We start from the raw sequence: 20,055 nt of genomic DNA, 5'->3' as shown, positions 1-20,055 counted from the left end.
ACCTGTAGTGTCACATCAACCATGCATTGTCACTAACATGTACAAACATCCCACCAATATTTAGACAATTAAGGCCAACACAACCACAGTCCAATATCATTGACACTTTTGGGGACATCTGCCTATGTCACAAAATTTAGAATTAGAACAATTTTAGTATAAAAAGTCAAGGTTGTAGAATATGAGTCTTTTGTTCTCAAATAGAGGCACTGCAGATCAACTGAGCTAAGGAAGACACAGAGACAGGAAAGAAGAGTTCCCTTGGGGACTGATTGAAGGGGTAAGAAGACCTGCTGCTGTGTTATGTCTCCTCCAACCCCTAAACTGTCTGTTCAGTCATTCCCTCTTTTTTATCACACATATCACTGAAGGCAGGTGTGCTCTCAGCAGATCTTGACTCATTAGAATTACAAAGGTTTGGCAGAGCCTCCCTGCTTAAGGAGGAGAGGTGGGGAAGGACAGGGCTCTTGACATGGACTTGAGGGTAACTTCTGCACAGTGGGCTGACCTGTCTTGTTTTCTTAAGATCCACATTGAAGCTATACTATCTTTCATTTCCTTGTCCAAGGAATCTGCTTTTCTGAGGTTAACCCTATCTTTCATATTTTATATATTTATCTCATTGATTCTCATTTTCTTACCAAGATTTCAGAGTGTCCATAAATTCAGAAATTAGACTGTTACAGCCTTTTCGACTATGAGACTATTGTGCATGCACAATAATTTTCTTGTCAAATTGTTCTTTTGCTATTTAAAAATAACAGAATCTCAGCTTTTCCTTAGCTAAAACACTATTGTGCACAAAAAAAAAGCCATGGTTAGATCAGAGTAAAGTGATAAGTTTAGGTGACGTTACTCACTCAAATCCAAGTCTCAGAAATGATTACAGTAGATCCTACACAAAATAATACATAAAAAGTTTGTGTAAAAACCTTCTCCTTATATTATTTTACATTAATGTACTACAAAAATGCTAGGTGTGGCTAAGTATAGCACACATTACTGTGAACAAATCATCAAATGTAAAAATAGTCTTTGTTCCAAATGGAACACCAACCATAACCTTTTCCAAAATAGAGATAAATATAAACCAGTTGCTCAATGCAAAATCCATCAATAAATCCATGAACATAAAGAATGCACTAAATCCAAAACCAGTAAAATAACCATTACAGGCACCCCTCAATTCACTATAAGATTACATCCAAGTACATCCATCTTAAGTTGGAAATATCATAAGTCAAAAATGCATTTAATACATATGACCAACTGGATGTCACAGACTCGCAATACTGTTTACTGTAGAGTGTTGGCTTTTTATTCTTGAGATCAAATGACTGCCTGGGAGCTGAAGCTTCCTAACACAGCTCAGAGCATCCTCACGGAACATCACACTATGTATCTCTAGTTGTGGAAGATATCAACATTCAAAACCGGAAGTAAATTCAACATAATGTGTGTTATATTGTTTTTGAAACTTGATGACATTGAAAAATTGTAGGTTGAATCATCACAAATCAGGAACCATCTGTACTTTAAAGCCATAGTAATGAAGATTGAGTAAGGAAGGTTAGCCACTGAACATGAGCTGTGCCATAAAATCCTCCCACATCCCACACCCAACTCACGGCTCAGCCTCCTACACAACGCACCAGCACACGTTGCGTCATCTGCTTCCTGGTTACCAGGGCAATGCAGCTGACGCCTGTTACACTGAGTTGGGTGGGGAGCGCTGAGGCAAAGCTTTTTTCTCCAGTGATGGTTTTGAATCACCTAGGTGCTAGTTTTGATATTAAGCCAGAGAAATGTCCTAATAATTTCCTCCAAGCCCCTTTCACCTCCTTATTCCTTAGACTGTAAATCATGGGGTTCAGCATCGGAGTCAAAATGGCATAGAAGAGAGAGATCAGCTTCTCCTGAAGGACAGAGGGGCTGGAGTGGGGCTGGATGTAGGTGAAAATGGCCATGCCATAGCAGAGGGCCACCACAGTGAGGTGAGAGGCACAGGTGTGGAAGGCTTTCCTCCTCCCCTCTGGGGACTGGATCTTCAGGATGGTGGAGATGATCTGGATGTAGGACAGGAGCACCAGGAGGAAGGGTGTCATCAGAAGGATGATGCTAGAAACCATGATGGCAACTTCATTGGAGGAGGTGTCCACACAGGCCAGCCTGACCACAGCCAGGAGTTCACAGGATATGTGATCAATGTACCTGTTTGTGCACATGGGCAGCTGGAAAGTGATAGCCGTGTGCAGGAGCGAGTTGATGGAGCCACTGAGCCAGGATGTGATGGCCAACCGAGTGCACAGGCCTCCATGCATGATGACTGAGTAGCGCAGGGGGTCACACACTGCCACATAGCGGTCATAGGCCATCACTGCCAGGAGAACAAACTCTATCCCACCCAAGCCCAGGGAGAAAAACAACTGTGCAGCACAGCTCAGGAATGGGATCCCTTTGTGTTCTGCCAGGAAATGCACCAGCAGCTGAGGGACGATGCTGGTGGCATAAGACACATCCACGAGGGAGAGGTTGGTGAGAAAGAAATACATGGGCGTGTGCAGCCGGCTGTCCAGTCTGATCAGAAGGACAATGAGGAAGTTCCCCAGCACTGTCACCAGGTACATGGCCAAGAAGAGGACAAAGAGGGAGACTTGAGTGTCCCAGTCACTGGTCAGTCCGAGGAGAATAAATTCACTCCCCCATGTCTGGTTATCTCGTTCCATTATGATTCTGCAGAGAGGGCAGAAAAACACAGAAGCAACTGAATAACAATAGACTAATTTCTTAAAATGCATCCTGTGTATGAGCTGTCAGTGCTGTGTCAGTCTGTAGGTCATTCATTATGCCCTAATAAAAGGTTTGATCCCAGTATGCTTGATATCTACTCTGTTTCAGAGAGATAGACCCTTAAGAAGAACACGTCTCATTTCAGGCATCAGTTAAACCCTCGAGGTAATATGGTGCAATTTTAGCAATTTTGCATCCTTTCCACTTGTATTCATTCTTCTACAACAAACACACAATAGTTGTCAATGGTAGGTAAAGTGATTAAATGGTGAAGACGGAGTTGGAATGTTTGAAAACTACCTCAAATATGTCACCCACACTCATCTTGGAATGTTTGAAAACTACTTCAAATATGTCACCCACAACCATCTTGATGAAATGCATGAATCAATTTCATGAAGAATCATAATGAAGTGTTAGGTGTTTGTGGAAAGGTTTAGAATCAGATAAACTAGATTTGAAACCTGATTTTATTTAGCAAGTATGTGATTTCTGGTTAATGATAAGCTTTCCTCTATAAAATAGATGCATATTTAATAACTCACATCTACTTAAATTCAAATGCAGATAGCTTTTGGAAAGGTACTTGTATATTTTTTGTGGAAGTACTACTGTGTACTGTGGGTGTTTGTAATAACCACTTGTGCCTCAGCTGCATTAAAAAAAAATGTGATTTGCTTCTCGTCCACAAAAGTAGACATGAAAAAGTAGGCAACCTCTAAGGGAAACCACTGGCCTTTTGATAGGCTTCAGTTCTTTCTGTCTTTAGTTGGATGGAGAGGACATCATAATGGATCCTTTTTTAGGTACTTATCTCTTTTCAACCTGCTGCTGTTCAGAATCTATTCTTTGGATTTGAGTTCAAATGAAATCAAATAGGAATATTGATATTATACATCCCAGGGAAAGGTGATAAAGGGAAGCAGACATTTAAAGACTCGCTTTCATCAACCAACACAGAGAATAGGCATGAATCCTTGCTATGACACCAATTACAGCCATCAAACAGAAGCAGGTTAATTTAAAAAAAATAAGACTCATTATTCCATGTCTGCCTATTTATTTACATTCCTTTTATTGAACGCTATTTACCAAATACAGGAGAAGAGCAGAGAACCGAGGCAGGAGGGAGAGAGGGCAGAGACAGAGGGTGGAAGCCAGACTAGAGACTCTGAGCTGAAGGAGAAATTGTCAACAATGCCACTCTCCTGCCTGATGAAGAGCAAACCAAAGCAGTATTCCCAGAAGCACCTCATTTATGGTTCACAGAGCTGTGTACCATCTTTAGAAATGCCTCTCAGGTCTCCCTCAAACTCAGTGCCTTGGAAAATACAGTTTTACTTACATCATTTTCATGAACAAACAAAAATCTGTCTAAGAGTTTACATAGTTAAATATATTGTGGAAGGAAGAGTTTCCATATGATCCACAATCTAGTTACATTCTATTAATAAATTTAATTTTACTAACTGTAGCAATTATCATGCTGTGTTTTTCAGTAAAGTATATTGCAAAAATATCCTTTAATATGTTTTACTGATTATTAGCTGATTACTTTTAACCCATTGAGCTTGCGATTTATTTATGAGGCAATTGCTTTGTTTTCAAAAAATTAATATTTATATAAGCATTTTCCTCACACATAGGAGTTCCTTCAAGGACTCAGGATAATAAGTAAAATAGAAATGTCATGTACATTTGAAAGCCAAATGAAGGAAAAATGTAGGCTGTTGGGATCATTTTAACACACCTTCAATAAAAGCCATCTCCATAATGCACTGGGATCACCATCCAGCTAAATGCATTGAGGATCTCTTCTTATCGCTGATGAATGGACTAGGGGCCCAATGGTGTGCTTCCTGTCTAATCCCTCCTATCAAGAAGCCAGAGCTTATTCTTTTCAGCTATAATTAACTTGTAGGTCCATAGCTCTTCCTGAGCCTCTGTTTTACACTGAAGTCAAATAACTAAGGGAATTGTGAAAGGTTTTGATTTTGAAAAAATGTATGAAGTATGTGCAGTATAAAAAGATTTCTCAGTGTCTCATCCTCCAAAAACGCTTCGGAAAAATCATTCTTTCCACTCTTCATGTCATTTCGAACAGTACATGGTTAGACACCATGGATCAGGCTCAAAATCCAAACTTAAACATGGTAAAGCTTAATGGTGATCATATTACCCATCTTATAGAGATGATTTAATACATCATTATGTAGATGATGCCTTTAAATAAGGAAGGAAGCTTTAGGGGGGATTTGTTTGTGCACCAGTTTCTGCAACACTCCATTGAGTCTTAATCATATTCAATCTCTGTATGGGTGACCTCCACAATCTTAGCAGGAATAAAAGAGTCCTAAATACAGAAGCACAGCACATGAAGCTATGACACGCCACCTATGCTTAGTTTTCTTTGATGTTGGTCAGAATAAACAGAACCTTACCTTCACACAGCAGAGATATCAATGGAAATGGCACTTCCATTTAAGGGAAGATTCCTGGGCCCTGTGATGAACCTGTGGTTGTTACACAGACTGCATCCATGGCAGGCAGGAGAGTCTCCACCATCCCAACATGTGGACCCCAAGGACCCCAGGGCCACATAGGAAGGAGAGATAAAAACATGACTCTCTAATCTCAGACAACTATACTTGTTCTTCTTTAAGTTTCAGTGTCTAACTTTCTCTCTGGATGAGGTTGCCTGACTTTTCACATAATTCAAGTCCCATTGCTGAGAACCAAATTCTCAAACAGGAACAATATCAAATTCACAATTATGGTCCATCTTATCATGATTTTATTCTGCAAATTCTCACATTCTTTACATCTCTTGCTTCCTGTATTTAAGCTAATTTTTTTTCAGTGCAATTCTCTTGCTCTACCAGGATTATACACTGTATTACCACAACTCATTCAAAAGGAACTGACCCTGACAGGAGAATCAAGAGAATTCAATTCTAGTTTCAGTTCATATTTATAATGCTGTATGACTTTGATAGTCCATTTAATCATTTTTCCTTTTAATTAATTCTCTTGGTATAAAAATAAAAATAGGCTATACACATTCTCAGAGAAATAATTGATAAGAAACTTTAAAGCAATTGACAATTTATTTTTACTGGAAATGTAGTATATTCCTACTACATGTTCATAAATAACAATCTCTCACTAAATGATTTATTAGCCTAGGATTCTCTCTCTAAAAGTGATGCAGAATCATCTATTGTATCTTTAATTTTTAATTAATGATTATTCTCTTTCCAAAACCTCTGTTTCAGTCTTTCTCTTACTCACTGCCAGTATTGCAGTTTGGAAACTCAAGTAGTGGAAATGAACCCAAGCCTCCATTCTTTGGAAAGCAGAATATTCTCACTCCATTTGCTGCATGATAATTACCCTATACTGTAATAAGATTCCAGCGTTTGTAATTCATACCTCTAATCCAGAATGCCTAACTAATCAAATGGGTACAAATTTTTCCCCTGTAAAAATTGCTGTATACACCACCTTTTTTTGATACCCTTGCTGGAATTTTCAAATGTTAATCATTGCCTGGCAATATGAAGGTGTCTCCTTCAGTCTAGGATTGTTTTCCATGAAGTGCCCCCCGCTAAAGAAGTGGTGGACCATAGAGATTAAGCAACCTCATCCTCCTGGGTTCCGTGGCTCAAAAGTTACCTAAGACTAATTTATAAAATTCCTGGGAGGAGGTTCATAGCTTCTCCCAAATGGGCTCAGACAGGAACTAATAAAGCCTGGTGGTGGCTGCACTCGCAACGTGGAGCTCAGATCCCCTCTGGTGTTAGAGTGTTAATTGCTGTCACAACTCCCAAATCTCAGGGGCATGGCTAGCATGCTGCCCTTCCTCTCCCCATGGAAGGTAATTCTTCACCCCTCTGCACTCCAAACTCCACTGAAGCCTTAGGTCATTCTAATATCACAGCAAATGGGAATGAATCCACAAATGGTAAAAAAAAAAAAAAAAAATGTGCTTTTCATCTACCTCCAGGATTCCACTCTCCTTCTGGAGACATGAGTGTCCTGCTGTATTCTGCTGAGACATATACAAAGAATACAAAGGACTGCTGTGAGCTTTATAAGTGTGAGGAATAGCCAGTCCATGTCCACTGGTACTATTTACATTCCCAAAATAGGGATATTGCATAGAAAAATCAAAGACTCCCAACAAGATCAACAAAAGGAGAGTTGCATTATTTCCAGGGGAAAAAAATGGAGAACGAGAGAAGGTCATGCAAAAGAATGAAGAAAAAGATGGACTTTGTGTAACTCTTCAATGTTTAAAGCACGTATGAGAGATTCAATGTAATTTTGAAAGAACAGGGTTGAATTACCACTCTCTGGCATATGCCTCACAAATTAAATGAATCATTTTAATCATTAATTTATTCATCTACCAAGTCAAATGCTCATTGACTATATATATACATATATACTCATCTGTTCAACTATCATCAACATTCATATTCTCATTTTATCTATCCATAGCTGCATTCTGTCATTCACATGCCAATTCATCTATTTCCCTAATGGCCTGTAATTACATACCAAGTCAACTATACTCAAACAAGAAGCATATATCACTGGCCTACTAATTTATTAAAAAATGTTATCTTTGCCTTCTAATATTACAATGCCCAATGTCTTTGATAAAAGTTCTGGCATAATATAGATAATTAAAAAGGAAAGAAGAGGTTCTTCCCAATCTTCCTCTCAATTTCTTATCTTTTATAGAACTGAAAGAGCTGGTTGGCTCTTTTCTCTGGAGGAAGCTGGTAAAATTCCACAAAAGTGAGGGCAGGCTCACAGCATTCAGATGTTTATATCACTATCACTGTTCTCCACTCATCTGCAGACAACAAAGGTAAACTTCAAAATTCCAAGTCTTTCATAGGGGTTCCATAGCCTTTTCTGTAACTCTTACCCAAAACCTTGGGGAAATCTCCCTTCTCATTCAACCTCTATAATTCTACTCCCACATTGAAATATTGCTCAGATATATTCTCCATTTCCATTATTAATACTGATTTCCTCTATATTTTAGTATTTTGTTCTTAAGGGTAAAGTAATTCAGTGATTTTCAAAGTGCTATAGGCCTTATTCAACCCAGACTTACTTAAACAGGAAGGATGCAGGTAGAGTCCAGCAAACTGTGTTTTAAAGTGACTTTCAAGAGATTCTGATGGGATAAAACATGAGAACCCTTGAACAATTCATTCTGCAGAACACACTGAAATCCATTTTTTTTGGTACAATACTTTTTTCTAAAATTACCCAGTTTACAAATATTTGATCTAAAACCTTCAATTACCCTAATATCAAACCCCAGTTCTACTGAAGAAATAGCATAAAATTCAATAATCATCTAAATTTTATAGTTTTATTTCCTCTGCATGAGTCTCTACCCACTCATAATTCTTGCTATTCTTCAGGAAATGATCTGTCTTTTGCACAGGAAAGTCATTTCATAGGTATCTATCCCAAAACTGAGTTATTCCCTTTAAGAACCATTTGAAGATCTGACTCAAGATGGCAGAGCCACAGACCACCCCCAGAAAGCCTATAATATTGAAGCTCCCAGTTGCAGACATTCATCAGGCTCTTAAATAGGGCCACTAGAAACAAAGCCCCAGCATAAGGGTGCAATCTGGAGTAGACACCAGCATCCTTGAGTCCTGTACCCCTATATCCAACAGAAAGAGCAGAAGCTAACCCTCCAAACCCACAGTGTTGGGTCTCTGGTCTAACTAGCAAGTGCTGCCTGCGGAGAGAACCTTAGCAACTGGCAAAATGGTTCATGTGCCACAAACCTCTCAAGGGAAACAGCTTCAAGGTCCCAGAGCTGCCAGTTAACTCACTTATCATTCAGACACAGAAGGCATTTCCTAAGGATAACCCCAATCAGTAAAAACCTGATGAATATGCAATGCATCATATCCCACAAAGTGGCTTACAGAAGAGTGTCCCACAGACACCCGACATTGTTCAGTGTGCTCAGACACAAGCTCAGTTACCTGTGACCTGCACTCTCCAGGAGGGTGAGGTGACATACACCTTCACAGGCCATGAAGCACCATTTTAATCAGAACACAGTACCTCTACTTAGACTATAAACACCCACATACTCTGAAATATACATGGGTGAAGCCATGTCAGGTTTTACAGCCCTGTATTCATCAAGATTCTCTTCAAGAGGGCTCAAACAACTGCAGTCCTCAAATAGAGTAACCTGGGTGCTAAGTCAGACATTTAGAGACAGTCTCCTCTCACCCAGCAGATGCTTAGTAGGTACCTAGATACACCAAAGATCAGAGGAGGCCTTTTAGAAATGTATCAGAGTGAGTTGGTGTGATCAATACCTCCACATCTGGAGAAACAGAGAGGTAAAGCCAAGCAGCAGGTGGTATCTCCTAAGGTCCCAAGACCGATGAAATCCAACTCAGGAAGACTTCATGAGAAACATTTCTATCTCAAGTAGCTCATAAAGAAGTATCATAAAAAGCTCTAATGTCATTTTCGTGCTTGGAGATATAATTTTGGATATGGAATCAGTAGATATTCCTTATTATTCCATAGCAACCCTCAACTCAATTGACTGTATTTCTTCTAATGCTTTAAAGAAAGCAGTGACTGGAATCATACCTTCTATATTTACTTTCCTAGCTCAGGTTTATCCTGTTCCTAGTAGTCTCTCTTTTCCCTCTTGCAATATCTGCCCTTTTCACTAAAGAAGTACTCAACCTTCTTCTTTTTATCTTGGCTTATATTATTTTCTCTCTTTACTCTTTATTTTTTGTCTTCCCAGTTTATCTCTTTTTGCCTTTTCAACTCTTTTATACTTTAATATTAATTTTACTACCTTTAAAACTAATTTCTCAAACAAGAATTATATACTTGGATTATAGGAATCATAAAGAACATTTTTGATAAGTTTTTCCTATAGGTTTATTAGTACGTTGCTTTGTATGAAGTGGTTGCAATTAATAGGGTTCAGTATTTTCTTTCAAAGTGTTGAAGGATACTGGGCATAGCAGAAGATACACATTGAGTGGAAGTATCAATATTCATATCAATATTTATATATTTTCCCAGACTGGGACACTTAAGAGAGAAGCTCCCTAAGTAGTGCGTTTAATAAAACTAGAAGAGGTGCTCATCACAACAGATGGGTAAAAATACAAACTATGAAAATCAAGACAAAAAGTCACCCCAAACATCCAACATAACTTCAACTACTGATCCCATTGGCAAACATCAAATAAATAATTTATGAAGTTCAGAATTAAAGTGTTCAATGAAATAAAAGAAGATTAAGAAAGGAACTAAGATAAAAAGTACAGAAAGTGAAATAATATTTCAACAGAGATAGAGATTCTTAAAAAAAGAAAGAAGAAACAAAGAAAGAAACAGAAATTCTAGAAATAAAAGACTGTAAATCAAAAATTCACTTGAAAGCATTACCGATACATTAAAACACAAAGAAGAGAGATTTTCAGGCCTCAAAAAACTATAATATTGAGAATAAAGTGAAAAATAAAGAAAAGATGTTAAGATATCATAACCAGAATATTCAAGAAATATAACATTAAGAGAGAAAAAATATGAATCACTTGCATAGAAGAAGGTACTGAGGTACAAACTAAAGAAGTATTCAACCTTTTCAATTAGACATCAGAAAAACTCCCAAACCTTAATAGTAAGAAAGAAATTGAAATGCAAGAGACATTCATTTACAACCCCAAATAAGATAACGAAAAAAGAGTCTCTTTAAGACACATTATAACTAAAATGCCTAAAATATAGAACAAGGATAGAATTCTAAAAGTTGTAAGATAAAAATGACAGTTCACATTCAGAGGTAAGCCAACTATGCTTTGTACTGATCTCTCAGGCCACACATTGAAAGTTGGCAGGGCTTAGAATAACATGTACCAAGTTCCAAAAGATATTAGGTAACAAATCAAGATTCCTATCCAGCAAAGTTATCCTTCAGAGTTTAAGATGAAATAAAAACTATACAAGATAAGCAAAAAATAAAAGAATTCATGACCTCTTAGTCAACTCTACAGAAAATAATTAATGAAAATATTATACACAGAAGAAAGGCAAAACAAACATAAGGACCAGTGATTTTATGAACCTCACTAGAAGAATAGTCAAGTAAAGGAAAATCAAGTCTGAATTAAACATCATAAATAAATCAAAATGGCAGGGAATAAAAATCATCTCTACAAAAACAGTGAATGTAAATGGTCTAAACTCTCCAAACGAAAGATAAACAACAAGACCTTACTATATGTTGTTTACATGAGACTCAATTTACAGGCAAAAACATACATAGGCTGAAGATAAAAGACAGAAAAAGATACGACATGTAAATTGAGATTGAAAATAAGCAGGAGTAGCTGTTCTCATATCTGACAAGGTAGAATTCAAGCTAAAATCAGTCACAAGAGTCACTTCATACTGGCTAAATGAATCATCTAAATATAACATATAATGATTTCAAATATTTGTTTCTTAAATAATGGTGTACCTATGCCCATAAAATAAACTGTACTCAATATAAAGACTCAATTAGTCCCCAATAAGATCATACTAGCTTATTTCAACACACCTCTCCCATCCATATATAGTTCATTTAGACATAAACTAAGTAAAGATGCTTCAGAACTAAAAAATACTATTAATTATTAATTAATCTAACTGATATCTAGATGATATTCATCCATCAACAACCAAATTCACTTTCTTTGCAGCTGTACATTTTTTGGGACATAAATCAAATTTTAGGACCATACTTTAGGAGAAAAAGCAAGCCTTAGCAAATACAAAAACCAATAATAATAAAGAAGATTATTCTTTGTATCCTGTTAGATCATAATGGAATAAAATTAGGAATCAATAACAAAATTAGGGCTGGGGATGTGGCTCAAGTGGTAGCGCGCTCGCCTGGCATGCGTGCGACCCGGGTTCGATCCTCAGCACCACATACCAACAAAGATGTTGTGTCCGCCAAGAAATAAAAAATAAATATTAAAAAATTCTCTAAAAAAAAAAAATAACAAAATTAAATGGGAAGCATTTTACACATGGAGATTGATTACTACACTTCAGAACAAGAAACAGGTCATAGAAGAAATCAGAGCAGAAACAAAGTAATTGTTAGAAACAAATGAAAATAGAGATGTAATACATCAAAATCTCTGGGACAATATTAAGGCAGTTCTAAGAGGAAAGTTATAGCATTGAGCATCTACACTAAAACAACAACAACAACAATAACAAGAAAAATAAGAAATATCCCAAATAAATTATCAAAGTTACAGATCCAGGCCTCAAAAAAGGCAAGAATTACTTTATTCCAAAATCAACAGAAGATAAGAAATAATTAAGAAAGAGATTAAATGAATGAGATTGAGATTAAAATTACAAAAAATCAAGGTAACAGAGTTGGTTCTTTGAAAAGATACACAAGACTGATAAACCATTAGTCAAACTAAGAGAGAGAAAAAACCCAAATCAAAATTAGAGATGAGAAATATATATTTCAAAAGACATTTCTGAAATCCAGAGGATCATTAGGAAATATTTTGAGAACTTATATTCTAATATGTTAGAAAATACAGAAGACATGGACAAATTTTTAGACACAAATGATCTACCTGAATAGAACTAATAGGATATTTTTTTTAAAAAAAATAAAACTTAGACAAATATCAAGCAAAGAAATTGAAACAACAATTAAAAAGCCTCCTAACAAAGAAAATCCCATGACTAGATGTATTTTCAGCTAAGTCTTACCAGACTTTTAAAGAAGACCTAATACCAGTCTTCCTCAAATTATTCTATGAAAGAGAAAAGAATGGAATATTTCCAAATTCATCCTATGAAATCAGTATCACCCTGATTAAAAAAAAAAACAACCAGAACAGACACATCAAGAAAATAAACTAAAGACCAATAGCCCTAATGAACACAAACACAGAAATTCTTATAAAATATTAATAAACCACATTAACAACAAATCAAGCAGACAATATATACCATGATCAAGTGAGTTTCACCTCAGGGATGCAAGGTTGCTTCCTTATATGAAAATAATAAATGTAATCCACCACATAAATAGAATTAAGAACATGAATTACATGATCATCTCAATGAATGAAGAAAAGACCTTTGACAAAATTCATCACCCATTCATATAAAAAATGCTGAAGAATCTAGGAAAATAAGGAATTTATCTCAGCATTATAAAGGCTACTTTTGACAAACTCAAAGTCAAAATCATACCGAATGGAGAAAAACTGTCTGTCCTCTAAAATTAGAAAGAAAAAAAAAACAAAGATGTCCACTCTCACCACTCCTTTTCAATATATTTCTTAAAGTTCTAGTCAGATCAATCAAGCAAGAGAAGGAAAGTAAAAGGATGCAAATAGAAACAGTGAAATTATCTCTGCTGGTGACAGGATTATATATTTAAAGACCCCAAAACGTCATCAGAAGTCTTCTAGAACAATAAAGGAATTTAGCAAAGTAGCATTATACAATATCATCATTTGAAAACCAATAGCTTTTCTATACTCCAGTAATGAATTTTCTAAAAAAGAAATCAGGAAAACTTTTCTGTGCACAATCCTCTCAAAAACAGCAACAAAAATATATGAGAATAAATCTAAGACCTTTACAATGAAATACAGAACACTGAGGAAAGAAACTGAAAGAGACCTCAGAAATTGGAAAGAATTCTCATATTGAGAAAGGCAGAATTAAAATTATCAAAATGGCCATACTATCAAAAGCATTATACAGATTCAATGCAATCCTCATCAAAATACCAATGATATTCATCTTAGAACTAGAAAAAGAAAACGATCCTAAAATTCACATGGAAGAGTAAAAGAGCTAAAATAGGCATATTGAGCAAGAAAAGTGACTCTGGAGGCATTACAATGCCTGATCTTGAAATACACTACAGAGCTAGGATAACCAAAACGACATGGGATTGGCACCAAAATAGACATGAACAACAATGGAATATATAGAAGATGCAGACACAAACCCACATAGATAGAGTCATCTGATTCTTGACAAAGGTGTCAAAAACATGTGTTGGGAAAAATATAACCTTTTTAAAAAATAGTGCTAGGAAAAAATGAATATCTATATGTAGAAGAATGAGACAAGATTCCTAAGTTTCAGCCTGCATAAGAGTTAACTCAAAATTAATCAAAGACCTAAGAATTATACTAGAAATGTAGCAAGTGCTAGCAGAAAATAAAGTCAACACTTCAACATATTGATGCAGGCACTGACTTCTTTAACAACACCCCTACAGCACAAGAAATAAAACCAAGAATCAATAAGTGGAAAAGCATCAAAATTTAAAACTTCTGCATAGCAAAAGAAATAATTAGGGGAGTGAAGACAGAGCCTACAGAATGGGAAAAAATTGCTGCCAGCTATTTCTCTGACAAGGGAAATAGCTGGCAGCAATTTTTAGAATATACAAAATACACACACACACACACACACACACACACACACACACACAAATAACCTAATTGACAAATGGGTTAAAAAACAAAACAGATATTTCTCAAAAGGGAAAATACAAATGGCCAAAAAATACATGAAAAATGTTCAACATCTCTAGCAATCAGGGAACTGCAAATCTAAACTACATAGAGATTTCATCTCACTGCAGTTAACATGGCAATGAAGAATACAGATAAAAATACATGCTGGCAAAGATGTGGGGGAAAATGTACACTTGGTGGGACTGCAAATTAGTACAATCAACTTGAAAAGCAATTTGGAGATTCCTCAGAAGACTAAAAATGAATCATCATAAGAACCAGGTATCCCACTCTTTGGTATTTATCCCCCCAAAACCAAAATCAGAGTACTATCATGATACATGCATAGAGATGTTTATAGCAGACAGTTCACAATAGCCAAATTATGGAACTAACCCAGGCACTCATGAACAGATAAATGGTTAAAGAAAATGTGGTATGTATACACAATGGAATTTTACTTAGTCATGAAAATAAGAAAATTTTGGTATTTTCTAATAAATGTTTAGAGCTGCAGATCATGCTAAATTAAATAAGCCAGACTAAGAAAGTTAAAGGTTGAATATTTTCTCTCATATATGGAACACAGAACAAAACAGGAAAATAAAAGAGCAGAGGGAAACCCATGAAAATAGGAGGAAGATCGGTGGAGCAGAGAAAGGGGTTGAGCGGTAGAGGAGGGATGAAAAACGGAGGCACTGAGGAATGAAATTGATCCAATAATGTTATGTACATATACGAACATATCATAGTGTATCCACTTTATGTATGTCTATAAAACACCAAGTTGAAATAATAATTAATAAATAAAAAGAAGAATAAATACCAATAGGGTAGAGGAAAGGGAAGAGGGGAAGGATAGAGGAGAAGAAAACTGGAAATACTGAGGATTGAAATGGAGCCAGTTGTATTACATGCACGTATACATATGCCAAAATGAATTCCAGTATGTATGACTATATTGAACTGATAAAGAAGAACCATTTATGACAGGCACACCAATATGTACTATCAACTTATACCCTTGATATTGCAAAAAGTAGCATGAATGTAACAAACAACTGCATCCTAGGAATTATGCATATAATTTGAGATTCTTCCAGAAATGTAGCTTGATTTGTTTATAATTCCTTGGCATGAATAACGTTGTCACTGCTAATGTTTACTTAGGAGAAAGTTAGTGCACATCCCCCACTTTGTTTTTTAACAAAGGTCACAGAAAGCAATTATAAAATACACCATTTGGTGGCTGTTGACAATAGGGAGACTGTGCATGGTGGTGAGTGAATTAGGATATATGAGAACTCTCTGTACTATCTTCAGTTTTGCTAGGAACATAAAACTGCTCTAAAAAAATAAAATCTGCTTAAAAGAAAATAAAAGCAATTGAACTTTTTCTAGCTCTCAGTTGTAGAATGCTGGAAAAGACATTGCTTTCATTGTAAAAGAAGAAAACAGTTGAAAATCTACAATATATTGTAACTATTCTTAAACTAAGGAGAAAGTTGAGGTTTTAGAAATATTGAGTTGCATAGAATTTAAGAAGCAAAAGTATCTCCAGAGAGACATGGGTAGGGGTTCTGTCTTACCTGGGCCAAATGTGCCCAAATTCATCACCCTTTCCTGATAAAACTCTCAGCAAACCAGGGAAAAAGAACTTGCTCAAACTGATAAATCCTATCTACAAAAGTGTACAAATGAAATCATATTAAATTGCACTTTATTCTCCAAAGTAGGGAATAAATCAAAGATGTCCTTTCCTATCAGTCTTGTTAGCATTGTAAGAAAATCCCTCATCAGATTTGTAAAACTACAGAAATAAACAACATTTATGTTGGGAAGGAGAAATAATGCTGTCTCTACTCTTAAAGGGCATTATTATTTACATAGAAAAATTCAACTTATCTATTGAAATCTACTAAAACTTCTTATGAATTTAGTAAGGTCACTAACTGTGATGTCAATTCACAAAATTCACTTTTACCTTTAAGTTTAGCAAGTGGTAGAGCACATGTTACGCATGCAGGAGAGTCCTGGGTTCAATCCAATCCCTAGAACCACCCAAAACCAAACAAGGTAGAAGGGACTGAAATTCAAAAAGGAGTGCTAATCATAAAAACACAGAAACACATAAAAAAGATAGGTATAAATCTGATGGACTATGTGGTAGATCTGTATTTTGAAAACAATAAAACAGATAAAAGAAATCAAAGCCCTTAATAAATGAAGAATTAGGGAATAGACCGAGAAGGGGAATAGCTGGGTCAAATGGTGGTTCCATTCCCAGCTTTCCAAGAAATCTCCATACTGCTTTCCAAATTGGCTGCACCAATTTGCAGTCCCACCAACAATGAACAAGTGTACCCTTTTCCCCACATCCTCTCCAGCACTTGTTGTTGTTTGACTTCCTAATGGCTGCCAATCTTACTGGAGTGAGATGGTATCTTAGGGTGGTTTTGATTTGCATTTCTCTGACTGCTAGCGATGGTGAGCATTTTTTCATGTACTTATTGATTGATTGTATGTCCTCCTCTGAGAAGTGTCTGTTCAGGTCCTTGGCCCATTTGTTGATTGGGTTATTTGTTATCTTATTGTCTAATTTTTTGAGTTCTTTGTATACTCTGGATATTAGGGCTCTATCTGAAGTGTGTGGAGTAAAGATTTGTTCCCAGGATGTAGGCTCCCTGTTTATCTCTCTTATTGTTTCTTTTGCTGAGAAAAAACTTTTTAGTTTGAGTAGGTCCCATTTGTTGATTCTAGTTGTTAACTCTTGCCCTATGGGTGTCCTATTGAGGAATTTGGAGCCCAACCCCACAGTATGTGGATCATAGCCAACTTTTTCTATAGCCGTGTCTCTGATTTAATATCAAGCTCCTTGATCCATTTTGAGTTAAGTTTTGTGCATGGCGAGAGAAAGGGATTCAGTTTCATTTTGATGCAAATGGATTTCCAGTTTTCCCAACACCATTTGTTGAAGATGCTATCCTTCCTCCATTGCATGCTTTTAGCCCCTTCAGGGACACTGCTACATCGATGTTCATAGCAGCACAATTCACGATAGCAAGATTGTGGAACCAACCTAGATGTCCTTCAATAGATGAATGGATAAAAAAATGTGGCATTTATACACAATGGAGTATTACTCTGCTTTAAAAAATGACAAAATCATAGAATTTGGAGGGAAATGGATGGCATTAGAGCAGACTATGCTAAGTGAAGCTAGCCAATCCTTAAAAAAACAAATGCCAAATGACTGCTTTGATATAAGGGGAGTAACCAAGGACAGGGTAGGGACGAAGAGCTTGAGAAGAAGATTAACATTAAACAGGGATGAGAGGTGGGAGGGAAAGGGAGTGAGAAGGGAAATCACATGGAAATGGAAGGTGATCCTCAGGGTTATACAAAATTACATATAAGAGGAAAGGAGGGGTAAGAGAAAAATAATACAAGTGGAAGAAATGATTTACAGTAGAGGGGGTAGAGAGAGAAAAGGGGAGGGGAGGGGAGGGGAGGGGAAGGGGGATAGTAGAGAATAGGATAGACAGCAGAATACATCAGTCACTAGAATGGCAATATGTAAATCAATGGAAGTGTAACTGATGTGATACAGCAATCTGTATATGGGGTAAAAATGGGAGTTCATAACCCACTTGAATCAAACTGTGAAATATGATATATTAAGAACTATGTAATGTTTTGAACGACCAACAATAAAAAAAAAATAAAAAAAAGAAAAATAAATAAATAAATAAATGAAGAATTATTCACTTCATTCAGAGAGTAGAAAACAATATTTTTAAAAGATCAATTCTTTTTCACACTGATCCATAGATATAATTCAAGACCAATCAATACCCTAGAAGGAATTTTTGTAGGAATCAACAAAAGTTATAGAAAAGCAAAAGATGATGAATGACAGAAAGAGTTTTGAAGACTAAAGTTGGACAACTGATACCACCTGATTTCTAAAGCTATTATAAAACTATAGCAATCAAGACAGTATGGTACTGGAGAAAGGATCTACATGTAGACAAATAAACAGAAGAGTCCAGAAATTTGTTCACACACATGAGGTCAATTGATTCCAGAATAGGCACACAAAAAATGAATAGGGGAAAAGACTGACTTTTGAATAAATATGAATGGACAATTGAACTTCAATCTTTAAACAAGGACCCTGGATTCAGACCTTGAATCATATGTAAAAATTAACTCAACGTGGATCAGAGACTTAAATATAATGGATGAGGGGATTAAACGTACAGTGATAGAGACTTAAATGCTGTTGTAAATCTTTGTGATCTTGAATTAGGCAGCAATTTCCCAGGTAACACACCAAAATCATGATTGGTGAATGAAAGAAATGGGTAAATTTAATTTTCTCAAAATTGAAGCCTTCTACTTTCTGAAAGTCACTGCTAAGAGAATAAACAGACAAACCAAAGACCAAGTAAAGATATTTCCAAAACACATATCTCCTAAAATACCTGTACCCAGGACACAATACTATGTTATTATATGATAAATATAATATCAACAAATCCTCATAAACCAATGGAGAGTAAGTACAGTGAAAACTGGGTAGAAGATTTGAGCATACATACCATCAAAGGTTTGCAGGTGGCTGAAATGCACAGGGGAAAAGAACTCAATGTCATTAGTTCTTCAATACAAGCAAATTCAAACAATAGTGAGAAACTACTTCCCACCTATGCCTACCCTTAAAAGAATGATAACATTAAGTGTTGTCAGTGAGGTGGAATCACGGGAACTCTCATATGTGGCTGATGCAAATTCAAATGGTTTAAAAACAATTAGTCATGTTCTTATGAACCTAAACATGCCTCCACCATACCACCTGCTGTACAACTATTACAAAAGAGTTGATTTCAGATAAATGAAATAAAAACATGAACTTTCAATTGTTTCATTCATAATTGTCAAATACTATCCAAATGGACTGTAAAATAGTAAATGAACAAATCACAATGTGTCCCTACAATAGAATATCACATGGAAGTAAAAAAAAAAAAAAAAAGAGTAGACTAACAACAGGTAACAACATGACTGCGTCTCCAGTGCAAAATACTAAAAGAAAGATGTCAAACTCAAAAGGATGCACGTTTTATGATTACATTTATACTATATGTATATGACATTATATTTAAATTATATCTGATCAATGACTGACATTGTTGGTGTCCAAATGAGTGGATTGAGTTCAAAGCAGCATGAGAGTCCGGGATGAAAGATCTTTCCCATATCTTGATATTAGTGATGCTTACTTCATTGTATGCATTTTTCAAAACACATAATTATGCAAAAACAGCATGAATTTTGCTATTTGAAGTTATACATTACTAAAAGCATACAGTTAAAAGAAGAATAGTATTATTTATTAATATTAGCATAACATTTAGGTTCAAAACATAAAATATACAATAAGGGATTTGGAGTATTGACTTAACATTACTTTATATTGTATGACAAATACATAAAATATTTCAATTATCATATTCTGAGCACTTGTTGCCTACTTTAAAATGTAAAAAGCTAAAACAATGTTACATTCTTTCACCATAATTACAAAAATCCAATAATCAATTACATTGTGAATTGCTTGAAGGGAAAGATTATTCGATTTTTTTAAGAAGCACAATAGTAATTAGAT

General features: G+C 35.8%; 1 protein-coding gene across 1 annotated transcript; it reads right to left on the bottom strand.

The window, feature by feature from the left end:
* Positions 1 to 1,769: 1,769 nt before the first annotated feature.
* Positions 1,770 to 2,726, bottom strand: LOC308643513 (olfactory receptor-like protein OLF3; the record flags this gene model as incomplete). Its single annotated transcript, XM_081283338.1, has 1 exon — positions 1,770 to 2,726. The coding sequence occupies one exon, from the start codon at positions 2,724 to 2,726 to the stop codon at positions 1,770 to 1,772; it is 957 nt and encodes a 318-aa protein (XP_081139464.1).
* Positions 2,727 to 20,055: the final 17,329 nt, after the last annotated feature.

The sequence above is a fragment of the Spermophilus citellus genome, assembly GCF_964194105.1.
Source record: "Spermophilus citellus genome assembly, chromosome: 3".
NCBI lineage: Eukaryota > Metazoa > Chordata > Mammalia > Rodentia > Sciuridae > Spermophilus > Spermophilus citellus.
Note: the sequence above shows the minus strand (reverse complement) of the source record. Positions and strands in the feature narration are given on the sequence as shown.